Here is an 18,207-nt window from a genome sequence, read left to right on the forward strand (position 1 = left end):
TTGGGCTGCCCGGACTCGAAGGGGCACACCCACAGGTAGGCCTCGGTCCCATTGCAGGCGACATAGCTACCCCAGGCTTTCCCGGTACCCGGGCCGAAGTGCCCGCTGCGGGTGGCCGAGAGGGCGAAGCCGCAGCGCAGTTGGCGGCACACCACCTCGGCATCCGGCAGGTCCCAGTCGGCGTCGCACACCGTGCCCCACGTCCCGTTGGCGTAGCCCTCCACCCGGCCTGAGCAAGGGTCAGGCCCGTCCGAAACACGCAGCTTGATGTCGGCTGGAGGGAGGGTGGGAGGGTGGGAGAGAAAAGGGAGGGGGGTGGGGGGGAGGGAGAGGTCAGTGTACTCCACGCTTCCCCTCCCTCACTCCCCTCCCCACTGATCAGAGTAGGCCTCAGGCTTTTCGGTCATCCCACTCAGCAACACCCCCCTCCACCCCACTGTTACCAGGTGGGAAGTGCCCCAGGTGGGCAGTGTCCCAGGTGGGCACTGCCCCAGGTGTGCAGTGTCCCAGGTGTGTAGTGCCCCAGGTGTGTAGTGTCCCAGGTGGGCAGTGTCCCAGGTGGGCAGTGCCCCAGGTGTGTAGTGTCCCAGGTGAGTAGTGCCCCAGGTGTGTAGTGTCCCCAGTGGGCAGTGTCCCAGGTGTGTAGTGTCCCAGGTGAGTAGTGCCCCAGGTGTGTAGTGTCCCCAGTGGGCAGTGTCCCAGGTGGGCAGTGTCCCCGGTGTGCAGTGTCCCAGGTGGGCAGTGTCCCAGGTGTGTAGTGTCCCAGGTGGGCAGTGTCCCCGGTGGGCAGTGTCCAGGGTGTGTAGTGTCCCAGGTGGGCAGTGTCCCAGGTGTGTAGTGCCCCAGGTGTGCAGTGTCCCAGGTGGGCAGTGTCCCAGGTGGGCAGTGTCCCAGGTGTGTAGTGTCCCAGGTGTGTAGTGTCCCAGGTGGGCAGTGTCCCAGGTGTGTAGTGCCCCAGGTGTGCAGTGTCCCAGGTGGGCAGTGTCCCAGGTGGGCAGTGTCCCAGGTGTGTAGTGTCCCAGGTGGGCAGTGTCCCAGGTGTGTAGTGTCCCAGGTGGGCAGTGTCCCAGGTGGGCAGTGTCCCCGGTGGGCAGTGTCCCAGGTGTGCAGTGTCCCAGGTGGGCAGTGTCCCAGGTGGGCAGTGTCCCAGGTGTGTAGTGCCCCAGGTGGGCAGTGTCCCAGGTGGGCAGTGTCCCAGGTGTGTAGTGTCCCCGGTGTGTAGTGTCCCCGGTGGGCAGTGTCCCAGGTGTGTAGTGTCCCAGGTGTGTAGTGTCCCAGGTGGGCAGTGTCCCAGGTGGGCAGTGTCCCAGGTGTGTAGTGTCCCAGGTGTGTAGTGTCCCAGGTGGGCAGTGTCCCAGGTGGGCAGTGTCCCAGGTGTGTAGTGTCCCCGGTGTGTAGTGCCCCAGGTGTGTAGTGTCCCAGGTGGGCAGTGTCCCAAGTGGGCAGTGTCCCAGGTGTGTAGTGTCCCAGGTGTGCAGTGTCCCAGGTGGGCAGTGTCCCAGGTGTGTAGTGCCCCAGGTGTGTAGTGTCCCAGGTGTGCAGTGTCCCAGGTGGGCAGTGTCCCCGGTGGGCAGTGTCCCCAGGTGGGCAGTGCCCCAGGTGGGCAGTGTCCCAGGTGTGTAGTGTCCCAGGTGTGTCGTGTCCCCGGTGTGTAGTGTCCCAGGTGTGTAGTATCCCAGGTGTGTAGTGTCCCCGGTGTGTAGTGTCCCAGGTGTGTAGTGTCCCAGGTGGGCAGTGTCCCAGGTGTGTAGTGCCCAGGTATGTAGTGTCCCAGGTGGGCAGTGCCCCAGGTGGGCAGTGTCCCCGGTGTGCAGTGTCCCAGGTGGGCAGTGTCCCAGGTGTGTAGTGTCCCAGGTGTGTAGTGTCCCAGGTGTGCAGTGCCCCAGGTGTGTAGTGTCCCAGGTGGGCAGTGTCCCCGGTGTGTAGTGTCCCAGGTGTGTAGTGTCCCAGGTGGGCAGTGTCCCAGGTGTGTAGTGTCCCAGGTGTGTAGTGTCCCAGGTGGGCAGTGTCCCCAGTGTGTAGTGTCCCAGGTGTGTAGTGTCCCAGGTGGGCAGTGTCCCAGGTGTGTAGTGTCCCAGGTGGGCAGTGTCCCCGGTGTGTAGTGTCCCAGGTGTGTAGTGTCCCCGGTGGGCAATGTCCCAGGTGGGCAGTGTCCCAGGTGTGCAGTGTCCCAGGTGTGTAGTGTCCCAGGTGTGCAGTGTCCCAGGTGTGTAGTGTCCCAGGTGGGCAGTGTCCCAGGTGTGTAGTGTCCCAGGTGTGTAGTGCCCCAGGTGGGCAGTGCCCCAGGTGGGCAGTGTCCCAGGTGTGCAGTGTCCCAGGTGTGTAGTGTCCCAGGTGTGCAGTGTCCCAGGTGTGTAGTGTCCCAGGTGGGCAGTGTCCCAGGTGTGCAGTGTCCCAGGTGTGCAGTGTCCCAGGTGTGTAGTGTCCCAGGTGTGTAGTGTCCCCGGTGGGCAATGTCCCAGGTGGGCAGTGTCCCAGGTGTGCAGTGTCCCAGGTGTGTAGTGTCCCAGGTGGGCAGTGTCCCAGGTGTGCAGTGCCCCAGGTGTGTAGTGTCCCAGGTGTGTAGTGTCCCAGGTGTGTAGTGTCCCAGGTGGGCAGTGTCCCAGGTGTGTAGTGTCCCAGGTGGGCAGTGTCCCAGGTGTGTAGTGTCCCAGGTGTGTAGTGTCCCAGGTGTGCAGTGTCCCAGGTGTGCAGTGCCCCAGGTGTGTAGTGTCCCAGGTGGGCAGTGTCCCAGGTGTGCAGTGTCCCAGGTGGGCAGTGTCCCAGGTGTGTAGTGTCCCAGGTGTGTAGTGCCCCAGGTTTGTAGTGTCCCCGGTGGGCAGTGTCCCAGGTTTGTAGTGCCCCAGGTTTGTAGTGTCCCAGGTGTGTAGTGTCCCAGGTGTGTAGTGTCCCAGGTGGGCAGTGTCCCAGGTGTGTAGTGTCCCAGGTGTGTAGTGTCCCAGGTGGGCAGTGTCCCAGGTGTGTAGTGCCCCAGGTGTGTAGTGCCCCTGGTGTGTAGTGTCCCAGGTGGGCAGTGTCCCAGGTGTGTAGTGTCCCAGGTGGGCAGTGTCCCCGGTGTGTAGTGCCCCCGGTGTGCAGTGTCCCAGGTGGGCAGTGTCACAGGTGTGCAGTGTCACAGGTGTGTAGTGTCCCAGGTGGGCAGTGTCCCAGGTGTGTAGTGTCCCAGGTGTGTAGTGTCCCAGGTGGGCAGTGTCCCAGGTGGGCAGTGTCCCAGGTGTGTAGTGTCCCCGGTGTGTAGTGCCCCAGGTGTGTAGTGCCCCAGGTGGGCAGTGTCCCAAGTGGGCAGTGTCCCAGGTGTGTAGTGTCCCAGGTGTGCAGTGTCCCATGTGGGCAGTGTCCCAGGTGTGTAGTGCCCCAGGTGTGTAGTGTCCCAGGTGTGCAGTGTCCCAGGTGGGCAGTGTCCCCGGTGGGCAGTGTCCCCAGGTGGGCAGTGCCCCAGGTGGGCAGTGTCCCAGGTGTGTAGTGTCCCAGGTGTGTCGTGTCCCCGGTGTGTAGTGTCCCAGGTGTGTAGTATCCCAGGTGTGTAGTGTCCCCGGTGTGTAGTGTCCCAGGTGTGTAGTGTCCCAGGTGGGCAGTGTCCCAGGTGTGTAGTGCCCAGGTATGTAGTGTCCCAGGTGGGCAGTGCCCCAGGTGGGCAGTGTCCCCGGTGTGCAGTGTCCCAGGTGGGCAGTGTCCCAGGTGTGTAGTGTCCCAGGTGTGTAGTGTCCCAGGTGTGCAGTGCCCCAGGTGTGTAGTGTCCCAGGTGGGCAGTGTCCCCGGTGTGTAGTGTCCCAGGTGTGTAGTGTCCCAGGTGGGCAGTGTCCCAGGTGTGTAGTGTCCCAGGTGTGTAGTGTCCCAGGTGGGCAGTGTCCCCGGTGTATAGTGTCCCAGGTGTGTAGTGTCCCAGGTGGGCAGTGTCCCAGGTGTGTAGTGTCCCAGGTGGGCAGTGTCCCCGGTGTGTAGTGTCCCAGGTGTGTAGTGTCCCCGGTGGGCAATGTCCCAGGTGGGCAGTGTCCCAGGTGTGCAGTGTCCCAGGTGTGTAGTGTCCCAGGTGGGCAGTGTCCCAGGTGTGTAGTGCCCCAGGTGGGCAGTGTCCCAGGTGTGTAGTGTCCCAGGTGTGTAGTGTCCCCGGTGGGCAATGTCCCAGGTGGGCAGTGTCCCAGGTGTGCAGTGTCCCAGGTGTGTAGTGTCCCAGGTGGGCAGTGTCCCAGGTGTGCAGTGCCCCAGGTGTGTAGTGTCCCAGGTGTGTAGTGTCCCCGGTGGGCAGTGTCCCAGGTGTGTAGTGTCCCAGGTGTGTAGTGTCCCAGGTGTGCAGTGTCCCAGGTGTGCAGTGCCCCAGGTGGGCAGTGTCCCAGGTGTGTAGTGTCCCAGGTGTGTAGTGCCCCAGGTTTGTAGTGTCCCCGGTGGGCAGTGTCCCAGGTGTGTAGTGCCCCAGGTTTGTAGTGTCCCAGGTGTGTAGTGTCCCAGGTGTGTAGTGTCCCAGGTGTGTAGTGCCCCAGGTGTGTAGTGCCCCTGGTGTGTAGTGTCCCAGGTGGGCAGTGTCCCAGGTGTGTAGTGCCCCAGGTGTGTAGTGTCCCAGGTGGGCAGTGTCCCCGGTGTGTAGTGTCCCTGGTGGGTAGTGTCCCAGGTGTGCAGTGTCCCAGGTGTGCAGTGTCCCAGGTGGGCAGTGTCCCAGGTGGGCAGTGTCACAGGTGTGTAGTGTCCCAGGTGGGCAGTGTCCCAGGTGTGTAGTGTCCCAGGTGTGTAGTGTCCCAGGTGGGCAGTGTCCCAGGTGTGTAGTGTCCCAGGTGGGCAGTGTCCCAGGTGGGCAGTGTCCCAGGTGTGTAGTGTCCCAGGTGGGCAGTGTCCCCGGTGTGTAGTGTCCCAGGTGGGCAGTGTCCCCGGTGTGTAGTGCCCCAGGTGGGCAGTGTCCCAGGTGGGCAGTGTCCCCGGTGTGTAGTGTCCCAGGTGGGCAGTGTCCCAGGTGTGTAGTGTCCCAGGTGGGCAGTGTCCCAGGTGGGTAGTGCCCCAGGTGGGCAGTGTCCCAGGTGGGCAGTGTCCCCGGTGTGTAGTGTCCCAGGTGGGCAGTGTCCCAGGTGAGCAGTGCCCCAGGTGTGTAGTGTCCCAGGTGTGTAGTGCCCCAGGTGGGCAGTGTCCCAGGTGGGCAGTGTCCCAGGTGGGCAGTGTCCCAGGTGTGTAGTGTCCCAGGTGGGCAGTGTCCCAGGTGGGCAGTGCCCCAGGTGGGCAGTGTCCCAGGTGGGCAGTGTCCCAGGTGTGTAGTGTCCCAGGTGTGTAGTGTCCCAGGTGGGCAGTGTCCCAGGTGGGCAGTGTCCCTGGTGTGTAGTGTCCCAGGTGGGCAGTGTCCCAGATGTGTTGTGTCCCAGGTGTGTAGTGTCCCAGGTGGGCAGTGTCCCAGGTGTGTAGTGTCCCAGGTGTGTAGTGTCCCAGGTGGGCAGTGTCCCAGGTGTGTAGTGTCCCAGGTGGGCAGTGTCCCAGGTGGGCAGTGTCCCAGGTGTGTAGTGTCCCAGGTGGGCAGTGTCCCAGGTGGGCAGTGTCCCAGGTGTGTAGTGTCCCAGGTGGGCAGAGCCCCCTGGTGTGTCGTGTCCCAGGTGGGCAGTGTCCCAGGTGGGCAGTGTCCCAGGTGGGCAGTGTCCCAGGTGTGTAGTGTCCCAGGTGGGCAGAGCCTCCTGGTGTGTAGTGTCCCAGGTGTGCAGTGTCCCAGGTGGGCAGTGTCCCAGGTGTGTAGTGTCCCAGGTGGGCAGTGTCCCCGGTGGGCAGTGTCCCAGGTGGGCAGTGTCCCAGGTGGGCAGTGTCCCAGGTGTGTAGTGTCCCCGGTGTGTAGTGTCCCAGGTGGGCAGTGTCCCAGGTGTGTAGTGTCCCAGGTGGGCAGTGTCCCAGGTGTGTAGTGTCCCAGGTGGGCAGTGTCCCCGGTGGGCAGTGTCCCCGGTGTGTAGTGTCCCAGGTGGGCAGTGTCCCAGGTGTGTAGTGTCCCAGGTGGGCAGTGTCCCCGGTGGGCAGTGTCCCAGGTGGGCAGTGTCCCAGGTGTGTAGTGTCCCAGGTGTGTAGTGTCCCAGGTGGGCAGTGTCCCCGGTGTGTAGTGTCCCAGGTGTGTAGTGTCCCAGGTGTGTAGTGTCCCAGGTGTGTAGTGTCCCAGGTGTGTAGTGTCCCCGGTGTGTAGTGTCCCAGGTGGGCAGTGTCCCAGGTGTGTAGTGTCCCAGGTGTGTAGTGTCCCAGGTGTGTAGTGTCCCAGGTGTGTAGTGTCCCAGGTGGGCAGTGTCCCCGGTGGGCAGTGTCCCAGGTGGGCAGTGTCCCAGGTGTGTAGTGTCCCAGGTGTGTAGTGTCCCCGGTGTGTAGTGTCCCAGGTGGGCAGTGTCCCAGGTGTGTAGTGTCCCAGGTGTGTAGTGTCCCAGGTGGTCAGTGTCCCAGGTGTGTAGTGTCCCAGGTGGGCAGTGTCCCCGGTGTGTAGTGTCCCAGGTGTGTAGTGTCCCCGGTGGGTAGTGTCCCCGGTGTGTAGTGCCCCAGGTGTGTAGTGTCCCCGGTGTGTAGTGTCCCAGGTGTGTAGTGTCCCAGGTGGGCAGTGTCCCAGGTGTGTAGTGTCCCAGGTGTGTAGTGTCCCAGGTGGGCAGTGTCCCAGGTGTGTTGTGTCCCAGGTGGGCAGTGTCCCAGGTGGGCAGTGTCCCAGATGTGTAGTGTCCCAGGTGTGTAGTGTCCCAGGTGTGTAGTGTCCCCGGTGGGCAGTGTCCCAGGTGTGTAGTGTCCCAGGTGGGCAGTGTCCCAGGTGTGTAGTGTCCCAGGTGTGTAGTGTCCCAGGTGGGCAGTGTCCCAGGTGTGTAGTGTCCCAGGTGTGTAGTGTCCCAGGTGTGCAGTGTCCCAGGTGTGTAGTGTCCCAGGTGTGTAGTGTCCCAGGTGTGTAGTGTCCCAGGTGGGCAGTGCCCCAGGTGTGTAGTGTCCCAGGTGTGTAGAGTCCCAGGTGGGCAGTGTCCCCGGTGGGCAGTGTCCCAGGTGGGCAGTGTCCCAGGTGTGTAGTGTCCCAGGTGTGTAGTGTCCCAGGTGGGCAGTGTCCCAGGTGTGTAGTGTCCCAGGTGGGCAGTGTCCCCGGTGGGCAGTGTCCCAGGTGGGCAGTGACCCAGGTGTGTAGTGTCCCAGGTGGGCAGTGTCCCCGGTGGGCAGTGTCCCAGGTGTGTAGTGTTCCAGGTGTGTAGTGTCCCAGGTGTGTAGTGTCCCAGGTGTGTAGTGTCCCAGGTGGGCAGTGTCCCCGGTGTGTAGTGTCCCCGGTGGGCAGTGTCCCAGGTGTGTAGTGTCCCAGGTGGGCAGTGTCCCAGGTATGTAGTGTCCCAGGTGGGCAGTGTCCCAGGTGGGCAGTGTCCCAGGTGTGTAGTGTCCCAGGTGGGCAGTGTCCCCGGTGTGTAGTGTCCCAGGTGTGTAGTGTCCCAGGTGGGCAGTGTCCCAGGTGTGTAGTGTCCCAGGTGTGTAGTGGCCCAGGTGTGTAGTGTCCCAAGTGGGCAGTGTCCCAGGTGGGCAGTGTCCCAGGTGTGTAGTGTCCCAGGTGTGTAGTGTCCCAGGTGGGCAGTGTCCCAGGTGGGCAGTGTCCCAGGTGGGCAGTGTCCCAGGTGTGTAGTGTCCCAGGTGGGCAGTGTCCCAGGTGGGCAGTGTCCCAGGTGTGTAGTGTCCCAGGTGGGCAGTGTCCCAGGTGGGCAGTGTCCCCGGTGTGTAGTGTCCCAGGTGGGCAGTGTCCCAGGTGGGCAGTGTCCCAGGTGGGCAGTGTCCCAGGTGTGTAGTGTCCCAGGTGGGCAGTGTCCCAGGTGTGTAGTGTCCCAGGTGGGCAGTGTCCCAGGTGTGTAGTGTCCCAGGTGGGCAGTTTCCCAGGTGTTTAGTGTCCCAGGTGTGTAGTGTCCCAGGTGGGCAGTGTCCCAGGTGGGCAGTGTCCCAGATGTGTAGTGTCCTGGTGGGCAGTGTCCCAGGTGTGTAGTGTCCCAGGTGTGTAGTGTCCCAGGTGGGCAGTGTCCCAGGTGGGCAGTGTCCCAGGTGTGTAGTGTCCCAGGTGTGCAGTGCCGCAGGTGTGTAGTGTCCCAGGTGTGTAGTGTCCCAGGTGTGCAGTGTCCCAGGTGTGTAGTGTCCCAGGTGTGTAGTGTCCCAGGTGTGTAGTGTCCCAGGTGGGCAGTGTCCCAGGTGTGTAGTGTCCCAGGTGTGTAGTGTCCCAGGTGGGCAGTGTCCCAGGTGGGCAGTGTCCCAGGTGTGTAGTGTCCCCGGTGGGCAGTGTCCCAGGTGGGCAGTGCCCCAGGTGGGCAGTGTCCCAGGTGTGTAGTGTCCCAGGTGTGTAGTGTCCCAGGTGTGCAGTGTCCCAGGTGGGCACTGCCCCAGGTGGGCAGTGTCCCAGGTGTGTAGTGCCCCAGGTGTGTAGTGTCCCAGGTGGGCAGTGTCCCAGGTGTGTAGTGTCCCCGGTGGGCAGTGTCCCAGGTGGGCAGTGTCCCAGGTGTGTAGTGTCCCAGGTGTGTAGTGTCCCAGGTGTGTAGTGTCCCAGGTGTGTAGTGTCCCAGGTGGGCAGTGTCCCAGGTGTGTAGTGTCCCAGGTGTGTAGTGTCCCCGGTGGGCAGTGTCCCAGGTGTGTAGTGTCCCCGGTGGGCAGTGTCCCCGGTGTGTAGTGTCCCAGGTGGGCAGTGTCCCAGGTGTGTAGTGTCCCAGGTGTGTAGTGTCCCCGGTGGGCAGTGTCCCAGGTGGGCAGTGTCCCAGGTGTGTAGTGTCCCCGGTGGGCAGTGTCCCAGGTGTGTAGTGTCCCAGGTGTGCAGTGTCCCAGGTGTGTAGTGTCCCAGGTGTGTAGTGTCCCAGGTGGGCAGTGTCCCAGGTGTGTAGTGTCCCCGGTGGGCAGTGTCCCCGGTGTGTCGTGTCCCAGGTGGGCAGTGTCCCAGGTGGGCAGTGTCCCCGCTGTCCAGTGTCCCCGGTGTGTAGTGTCCCAGGTGTGTAGTGTCCCAGGTGTGTAGTGTCCCAGGTGTGTAGTGTCCCAGGTGTGTAGTGTCCCAGGTGGGCAGTGTCCCAGGTGTGTAGTGTCCCAGGTGGGCTGTGTCCCAGGTGGGCAGTGCCCCAGGTGGGCAGTGTCCTCGGTGTGTCGTGTCCCAGGTGGGCAGTGTCCCAGGTGTGTAGTGTCCCCGGTGGGCAGTGTCCCAGGTGTGTAGTGTCCCAGGTGTGCAGTGTCCCAGGTGTGTAGTGTCCCAGGTGGGCAGTGTCCCCGGTGTGCAGTGTCCCCGGTGTGTAGTGTCCCAGGTGTGTAGTGTCCCAGGTGGGCAGTGACCCAGGTGTGTAGTGTCCCAGGTGTGTAGTGTCCCAGGTGGGCAGTGTCCCAGGTGGGCAGTGCCCCAGGTGGTCAGTGTCCCAGGTGTGTATTGTCCCAGGTGTGTAGTGTCCCCGGTGGGCAGTGTCCCAGGTGTGTAGTGTCCCAGGTGGGCAGTGTCCCAGGTGGGCAGTGTCCCAGGTGCGCAGTGTCCCAGGTGTGTAGTGTCCCCGGTGGGCAGTGTCCCAGGTGGGCAGTGTCCCAGGTGTGTAGTGCCCCAGGTGTGTAGTGTCCCAGGTGGGCAGTGTCCCCGGTGTGTAGTGTCACAGGTGGGCAGTGTCCCAGGTGGGCAGTGTCCCAGGTGTGTAGTGTCCCAGGTGTGTAGTGTCCCAGGTGTGTAGTGTCCCTGGTGTGTAGTGCCCCAGGTGTGTAGTGTCCCAGGTGTGTAGTGTCCCAGGTGTATAGTGTCCCCGGTGTGCAGTGTCCCAGGTGTGTAGTGTCCCAGGTGTGTAGTGTCCCAGGTGTGTAGTGTCCCCGGTGGGCAGTGTCCCAGGTGTGTAGTGTCCCCGGTGGGCAGTGTCCCAGGTGTGTAGTGTCCCAGGTGGGCAGTGTCCCAGGTGTGTAGTGTCCCAGGTGTGTAGTGCCCCAGGTGTGTAGTGTCCCAGGTGTGTAGTGTCCCAGGTGGGCAGTGTCCCAGGTGTGTAGTGCCCCAGGTGGGCAGTGCCCCAGGTGGGCAGTGTCCCAGGTGTGTAGTGTCCCAGGTGTGCAGTGCCCCAGGTGGGCAGTGTCCCAGGTGTGTAGTGTCCCAGGTGTGTAGTGTCCCAGGTGGGCAATGTCCCAGGTGGGCAGTGTCCCAGGTGTGTAGTGTCCCAGGTGTGTAGTGTCCCAGGTGGGCAGTGTCCCCGGTGTGTAGTGTCCCAGGTGGGCAGTGTCCCAGGTGTGTCGTGCCCCAGGGGGGCAGTGCCCCAGGTGTGTAGTGTCCCCGGTGGGCAGTGTCCCCGGTGTGTAGTGCCCCAGGTGTGTAGTGTCCCCGGTGTGTAGTGTCCCAGGTGGGCAGTGTCCCCGGTGTGTAGTGCCCCAGGTGTGTAGTGTCCCCGGTGTGTAGTGTCCCAGGTGGGCAGTGTCCCAGGTGGGCAGTGTCCCAGGTGGGCAGTGCCCCAGGTGGGCAGTGTCCCAGGTGTGTAGTGTCCCAGGTGTGTAGTGTCCCCGGTGGGCAGTGTCCCAGGTGGGCAGTGTCCCAGGTATGTAGTGTCCCAGGTGGGCAGTGTCCCAGGTGGGCAGTGTCCCAGGTGTGTAGTGTCCCAGGTGGGCAGTGTACCCGGTGTGTAGTGTCCCAGGTGTGTAGTGTCCCAGGTGGGCAGTGTCCCAGGTGTGTAGTGTCCCAGGTGTGTAGTGTCCCAGGTGTGTAGTGTCCCAAGTGGGCAGTGTCCCAGGTGGGCAGTGTCCCAGGTGTGTAGTGTCCCAGGTGTGTAGTGTCCCAGGTGGGCAGTGTCCCAGGTGTGTAGTGTCCCAGGTGGGCAGTGTCCCAGGTGGGCAGTGCCCCAGGTGGGCAGGGTCCCAGGTGTGTAGTGTCCCAGGTGTGCAGTGTCCCAGGTGTGTAGTGTCCCAGGTGTGTAGTGTCCCAGGTGTGTAGTGTCCCAGGTGGGCAGTGTCCCAGGTGTTTAGTGTCCCAGGTGTGCAGTGTCCCAGGTGTGTAGTGTCCCAGGTGGGCAGTGTCCCAGGTGTTTAGTGTCCCAGGTGTGTAGTGTCCCAGGTGGGCAGTGTCCCAGGTGGGCAGTGTCCCAGGTGTGTAGTGTCCCAGGTGGGCAGTGTCCCAGGTGGGCAGTGTCCCAGGTGTGTAGTGTCCTGGTGGGCAGTGTCCCAGGTGTGTAGTGTCCCAGGTGTGTAGTGTCCCAGGTGGGCAGTGTCCCAGGTGGGCAGTGTCCCAGGTGGGCAGTGTCCCAGGTGTGTAGTGTCCCAGGTGTGCAGTGCCGCAGGTGTGTAGTGTCCCAGGTGGGCAGTGTCCCAGGTGTGTAGTGTCCCAGGTGTGCAGTGCCCCAGGTGGGCAGTGTCCCCGGTGTGCAGTGTCCCAGGTGGGCAGTGTCCCAGGTGTGTAGTGTCCCAGGTGGGCAGTGTCCCCGGTGTGTAGTGTCCCCGGTGGGCAGTGTCCCAGGTGTGTAGTGTCCCAGGTGGGCAGTGTCCCCGGTGTGTAGTGTCCCAGGTGTGTAGTGTCCCAGGTGTGTAGTGTCCCCGGTGGGCAATGTCCCAGGTGGGCAGTGTCCCAGGTGTGCAGTGTCCCAGGTGTGTAGTGTCCCAGGTGGGCAGTGTCCCAGGTGGGCAGTGTCCCAGGTGTGTAGTGTCCCAGGTGTGTAGTGTCCCCGGTGTGTAGTGTCCCAGGTGTGTAGTGTCCCAGGTGTGTAGTGTCCCCGGTGGGCAGTGTCCCAGGTGGGCAGTGTCCCAGGTGTGTAGTGTCCCAGGTGTGTAGTGTCCCCGGTGGGCAGTGTCCCAGGTGCGCAGTGTCCCAGGTGGGCAGTGTCCCAGGTGGGCAGTGTCCCAGGTGTGTAGTGTCCCAGGTGTGTAGTGTCCCCGGTGGGCAGTGTCCCAGGTGTGTAGTGCCCCAGGTGGGCAGTGTCCCAGGTGTGTAGTGTCCCAGGTGTGTAGTGTCCCAGGTGGGCAGTGTCCCCGGTGTGTAGTGTCCCAGGTGTGTAGTGTCCCAGGTGTGCAGTGCCCCAGGTGTGTAGTGTCCCAGGTGTGTAGTGTCCCCGGTGGGCAGTGTCCCAGGTGTGTAGTGTCCCCGGTGGGCAGTGTCCCAGGTGTGTAGTGCCCCAGGTTTGTAGTGTCCCAGGTGTGTAGTGTCCCAGGTGTGTAGTGTCCCAGGTGTGTAGTGCCCCAGGTGTGTAGTGCCCCTGGTGTGTAGTGTCCCAGGTGGGCAGTGTCCCAGGTGTGTAGTGTCCCAGGTGGGCAGTGTCCCCGGTGTGTAGTGTCCCAGGTGGGCAGTGTCCCAGGTGTGTAGTGTCCCAGGTGGGCAGTGTCCCAGGTGTGTAGTGTCCCAGGTGGGCAGTGTCCCAGGTGTGTAGTGTCCCAGGTGGGCAGTGTCCCAGGTGTGTAGTGTCCCAGGTGTGCAGTGTCCCAGGTGGGCAGTGTCACAGGTGTGTAGTGTCCCAGGTGGGCAGTGTCCCAGGTGTGTAGTGTCCCAGGTGTGTAGTGTCCCAGGTGGGCAGTGTCCCAGGTGTGTAGTGTCCCAGGTGGGCAGTGTCCCAGGTGGGCAGTGTCCCAGGTGTGTAGTGTCCCAGGTGGGCAGTGTCCCCGGTGTGTAGTGCCCCAGGTGTGTAGTGTCCCAGGTGTGTAGTGTCCCCGGTGGGCAGTGTCACAGGTGTGTAGTGTCCCAGGTGGGCAGTGTCCCAGGTGTGTAGTGTCCCAGGTGGGCAGTGTCCCCGGTGTGTAGTGCCCCAGGTGGGCAGTGTCCCAGGTGGGCAGTGTCCCAGGTGGGCAGTGTCCCAGGTGTGTAGTGTCCCAGGTGGGCAGTGTCCCAGGTGGGCAGTGCCCCAGGTGGGCAGTGTCCCCGGTGTGTAGTGTCCCAGGTGTGTAGTGACCCAGGTGTGTAGTGTCCCAGGTGTGTAGTGTCCCAGGTGGGCAGTGCCCCAGGTGGGCAGTGTCACAGGTGGGTAGTGTCCCCGGTGGGCAGTGTCCCAGGTGGGCAGTGTCCCAGGTGTGTAGTGCCCCAGGTGTGTAGTGTCCCAGGTGGGCAGTGTCCCCGGTGTGTAGTGTCACAGGTGGGCAGTGTCCCTGGTGTGTAGTGCCCCAGGTGTGTAGTGTCCCAGGTGTGTAGTGTCCCAGGTGTGTAGTGTCCCAGGTGTGTAGTGTACCCGGTGTGTAGTGTCCCAGGTGGGCAGTGTCCCAGGTGTGTAGTGTCCCAGGTGTGTAGTGTCCCAGGTGGGCAGTGTCCCAGGTGGGCAGTGTCCCAGGTGTGTAGTGTCCCAGGTGTGTAGTGTCCCCGGTGTGTAGTGTCCCAGGTGTGTAGTGTCCCAGGTGGGCAGTGTCCCAGGTGGGCAGTGTCCCAGGTGTGTAGTGTCCCAGGTGTGTAGTGTCCCAGGTGTGTAGTGTCCCAGGTGTGTAGTGTCCCAGGTGTGTAGTGTCCCCGGTGTGCAGTGTCCCAGGTGTGTAGTGTCCCAGGTGTGTAGTGTCCCAGGTGTGTAGTGTCCCAGGTGTGTAGTGTCCCAGGTGGGCAGTGTCCCAGGTGTGTAGTGTCCCCGGTGGGCAGTGTCCCAGGTGTGTAGTGTCCCAGGTGTGTAGTGTCCCAGGTGGGCAGTGTCCCAGGTGTGTAGTGCCCCAGGTGGGCAGTGCCCCAGGTGGGCAGTGTCCCAGGTGTGTAGTGTCCCAGGTGGGCAGTGTCCCAGGTGTGTAGTGTCCCAGGTGGGCAGTGTCCCAGGTGTGTAGTGTCCCAGGGGGGCAGTGTCCCCGGTGTGTAGTGTCCCAGGTGGGCAGTGTCCCAGGTGTGTCGTGCCCCAGGGGGGCAGTGCCCCAGGTGTGTAGTGTCCCCGGTGGGCAGTGTCCCCGGTGTGTAGTGCCCCAGGTGTGTAGTGTCCCAGGTGTGTAGAGTCCCAGGTGGGCAGTGTCCCCGGTGTGTAGTGCCCCAGGTGTGTAGTGTCCCCGGTGTGTAGTGTCCCAGGTGGGCAGTGTCCCAGGTGGGCAGTGTCCCAGGTGGGCAGTGTCCCCAGGTGGGCAGTGCCCCAGGTGGGCAGTGTCCCAGGTGTGTAGTGTCCCAGGTGTGTAGTGTCCCCGGTGGGCAGTGTCCCAGGTGGGCAGTGTCCCAGGTGGGCAGTGTCCCAGGTGTGTAGTGTCCCAGGTGGGCAGTGTCCCAGGTGGGCAGTGTCCCAGGTGGGCAGTGTCCCAGGTGTGTTGTGTCCCAGGTGTGTAGTGTCCCAGGTGGGCAGTGTCCCAGGTGGGCAGTGTCCCAGGTGTGTAGTGTCCCAGGTGGGCAGTGTCCCAGGTGGGCAGTGTCCCAGGTGTGTAGTGTCCCAGGTGTGTAGTGTCCCAGGTGGGCAGTGTCCCAGGTGGGCAGTGTCCCAGGTGTGTAGTGTCCCAGGTGGGCAGTGTCCCAGGTGTGTAGTGTCCCAGGTGTGTAGTGTCCCAGGTGTGTAGTGTCCCAGGTGGGCAGTGTCCCAGGTGGGCAGTGTCCCAGGTGGGCAGTGTCCCCAGGTGGGCAGTGCCCCAGGTGGGCAGTGTCCCAGGTGTGTAGTGTCCCAGGTGTGTAGTGTCCCCGGTGGGCAGTGTCCCAGGTGGGCAGTGTCCCAGGTGTGTAGTGTCCCAGGTGGGCAGTGTCCCAGGTGGGCAGTGTCCCAGGTGTGTTGTGTCCCAGGTGTGTTGTGTCCCAGGTGTGTAGTGTCCCAGGTGGGCAGTGTCCCAGGTGGGCAGTGTCCCAGGTGGGCAGTGTCCCAGGTGTGTAGTGTCCCAGGTGGGCAGTGTCCCAGGTGTGTAGTGTCCCAGGTGTGTAGTGTCCCAGGTGGGCAGTGTCCCAGGTGTGTAGTGTCCCAGGTGTGCAGTGTCCCCGGTGTGTAGTGTCCCCGGTGGGTAGTGTCCCCGGTGTGTAGTGTCCCAGGTGTGTAGTGTCCCAGGTGGGCAGTGTCCCAGGTGTGTAGTGTCCCAGGTGTGCAGTGTCCCAGGTGTGTAGTGTCCCAGGTGGGCAGTGTCCCAGGTGTTTAGTGTCCCAGGTGTGTAGTGTCCCAGGTGGGCAGTGTCCCAGGTGGGCAGTGTCCCAGGTGTGTAGTGTCCCAGGTGGGCAGTGTCCCCGGTGGGCAGTGTCCCAGGTGTGTAGTGTCCTGGTGGGCAGTGTCCCAGGTGTGTAGTGTCCCAGGTGTGTAGTGTCCCCGGTGGGCAGTGTCCCAGGTGTGTAGTGTCCCAGGTGTGTAGTGTCCCAGGTGTGCAGTGTCCCAGGTGTGTAGTGTCCCAGGTGTGTAGTGTCCCAGGTGTGTAGTGTCCCAGGTGGGCAGTGTCCCAGGTGGGCAGTGTCCCAGGTGTGTAGTGTCCCAGGTGGGCAGTGTCCCCGGTGGGCAGTGTCCCAGGTGTGTAGTGTCCTGGTGGGCAGTGTCCCAGGTGTGTAGTGTCCCAGGTGTGTAGTGTCCCCGGTGGGCAGTGTCCCAGGTGTGTAGTGTCCCAGGTGTGTAGTGTCCCAGGTGGGCAGTGTCCCAGGTGTGTAGTGTCCCAGGTGTGTCGTGTCCCAGGTGTGTAGTGTCCCAGGTGGGCAGTGTCCCAGGTGGGCAGTGTCCCAGGTGTGTAGTGTCCCCGGTGGGCAGTGTCCCAGGTGGGCAGTGCCCCAGGTGGGCAGTGTCCCAGGTGTGTAGTGTCCCAGGTGTGTAGTGTCCCAGGTGTGTAGTGTCCCAGGTGGGCAGTGTCCCAGGTGGGCAGTGTCCCAGGTGTGTAGTGTCCCAGGTGGGCAGTGTCCCAGGTGGGCAGTGTCCCAGGTGTGTAGTGTCCCAGGTGTGTAGTGTCCCAGGTGGGCAGTGTCCCAGGTGGGCAGTGTCCCAGGTGTGTAGTGTCCCAGGTGGGCAGTGTCCCAGGTGTGTAGTGTCCCAGGTGTGTAGTGTCCCAGGTGTGTAGTGTCCCAGGTGGGCAGTGTCCCAGGTGGGCAGTGTCCCAGGTGGGCAGTGTCCCCAGGTGGGCAGTGCCCCAGGTGGGCAGTGTCCCAGGTGTGTAGTGTCCCAGGTGTGTAGTGTCCCCGGTGGGCAGTGTCCCAGGTGGGCAGTGTCCCAGGTGTGTAGTGTCCCAGGTGGGCAGTGTCCCAGGTGGGCAGTGTCCCAGGTGGGCAGTGTCCCAGGTGTGTTGTGTCCCAGGTGTGTAGTGTCCCAGGTGGGCAGTGTCCCAGGTGGGCAGTGTCCCAGGTGGGCAGTGTCCCAGGTGTGTAGTGTCCCAGGTGGGCAGTGTCCCAGGTGTGTAGTGTCCCAGGTGTGTAGTGTCCCAGGTGGGCAGTGTCCCAGGTGTGTAGTGTCCCAGGTGTGCAGTGTCCCCGGTGTGTAGTGTCCCCGGTGGGTAGTGTCCCCGGTGTGTAGTGTCCCAGGTGTGTAGTGTCCCAGGTGGGCAGTGTCCCAGGTGTGTAGTGTCCCAGGTGTGCAGTGTCCCAGGTGTGTAGTGTCCCAGGTGGGCAGTGTCCCAGGTGTTTAGTGTCCCAGGTGTGTAGTGTCCCAGGTGGGCAGTGTCCCAGGTGGGCAGTGTCCCAGGTGTGTAGTGTCCCAGGTGGGCAGTGTCCCCGGTGGGCAGTGTCCCAGGTGTGTAGTGTCCTGGTGGGCAGTGTCCCAGGTGTGTAGTGTCCCAGGTGTGTAGTGTCCCCGGTGGGCAGTGTCCCAGGTGTGTAGTGTCCCAGGTGTGTAGTGTCCCAGGTGTGCAGTGTCCCAGGTGTGTAGTGTCCCAGGTGTGTAGTGTCCCAGGTGTGTAGTGTCCCAGGTGGGCAGTGTCCCAGGTGGGCAGTGTCCCAGGTGTGTAGTGTCCCAGGTGGGCAGTGTCCCCGGTGGGCAGTGTCCCAGGTGTGTAGTGTCCTGGTGGGCAGTGTCCCAGGTGTGTAGTGTCCCAGGTGTGTAGTGTCCCCGGTGGGCAGTGTCCCAGGTGTGTAGTGTCCCAGGTGTGTAGTGTCCCAGGTGGGCAGTGTCCCAGGTGTGTAGTGTCCCAGGTGTGTCGTGTCCCAGGTGTGTAGTGTCCCAGGTGGGCAGTGTCCCAGGTGGGCAGTGTCCCAGGTGTGTAGTGTCCCCGGTGGGCAGTGTCCCAGGTGGGCAGTGCCCCAGGTGGGCAGTGTCCCAGGTGTGTAGTGTCCCAGGTGTGTAGTGTCCCAGGTGTTTAGTGTCCCAGGTGGGCAGTGTCCCAGGTGTGTAGTGTCCCAGGTGCGTAGTGTCCCAGGTGTGCAGTGTCCCAGGTGGGCAGTGTCCCAGGTGTGTAGTGCCCCAGGTGTGCAGTGTCCCAGGTGTGTAGTGTCCCAGGTGTGTAGTGTCCCAGGTGGGCAGTGTCCCAGGTGGGCAGTGTCCCAGGTGGGCAGTGTCCCAGGTGGGCAGTGTCCCAGGTGGGCAGTGTCCCAGGTGTGTAGTGTCCCAGGTGTGCAGTGCCCCAGGTGGGCAGTGTCCCAGGTGTGTAGTGTCCCCGGTGGGCAGTGTCCCAGGTGTGTAGTGTCCCCGGTGGGCAGTGTCCCCGGTGTGTCGTGTCCCAGGTGTGTAGTGTCCCAGGTGTGTAGTGTCCCAGGTGGGCAGTGTCCCCGGTGTGTCGTGTCCCAGGTGGGCAGTGTCCCAGGTGTGTAGTGTCCCAGTTGTGTAGTGTCCCAGGTGTGCAGTGTCCCAGGTGTGTAGTGTCCCAGGTGGGCAGTGTCCCAGGAGGGCAGTGTCCCCGGTGTGTAGTGTCCCAGGTGTGTAGTGTCCCAGGTGGGCAGTGACCCAGGTGTGTAGTGTCCCAGGTGTGTAGTGTCCCAGGTGTGTAGTGTCCCAGGTTGGCAGTGTCCCCGGTGTGTCGTGTCCCAGGTGGGCAGTGTCCCAGGTGTGTAGTGTCCCAGGTGTGTAGTGTCCCAGGTGTGCAGTGTCCCAGGTGTGCAGTGTCCCCGGTGTGTAGTGTCCCAGGTGTGTAGTGTCCCAGGTGTGTAGTGTCCCAGGTGGGCAGTGACCCAGGTGTGTAGAGTCCCAGGTGTGTAGTGTCCCAGGTGGGCAGTGTCCCAGGTGTGCAGTGCCCCAGGTGGGCAGTGTCCTCGGTGTGTCGTGTCCCAGGTGGGCAGTGTCCCAGGTGTGTAGTGTCCCAGGTGGGCAGTGTCCCAGGTGTGTAGTGTCCCAGGTGTGCAGTGTCCCAGGTGTGTAGTGTCCCAGGTGGGCAGTGTCCCAGGTGGGCAGTGTCCCAGGTGTGTAGTGTCCCCGGTGTGTAGTGTCCCAGGTGTGTAGTGTCCCAGGTGGGCAGTGACCCAGGTGTGTAGTGTCCCAGGTGTGTAGTGTCCCAGGTGGGCAGTGTCCCAGGTGGGCAGTGCCCCAGGTGGTCAGTGTCCCAGGT

General features: G+C 63.1%; 1 protein-coding gene across 1 annotated transcript in view; it reads right to left on the reverse strand.

The window, feature by feature from the left end:
* LOC140473194 (uncharacterized) overlaps positions 1–18,207 on the reverse strand; it is a gene marked incomplete at its 3' end in the record, with an annotated part of 75,539 nt that overhangs the window by 41 nt on the left and 57,291 nt on the right. The window contains exon 5 of the mRNA XM_072567570.1: positions 1–274. This exon is cut by the window's left edge and continues 41 nt beyond it. Coding sequence (XP_072423671.1) covers positions 1–274 — 274 coding nt within the window. The remainder of the gene's footprint in view (positions 275–18,207) is intronic.

The sequence above is a fragment of the Chiloscyllium punctatum genome, unplaced genomic scaffold (genome assembly GCF_047496795.1).
Source record: "Chiloscyllium punctatum isolate Juve2018m unplaced genomic scaffold, sChiPun1.3 scaffold_542, whole genome shotgun sequence".
NCBI lineage: Eukaryota > Metazoa > Chordata > Chondrichthyes > Orectolobiformes > Hemiscylliidae > Chiloscyllium > Chiloscyllium punctatum.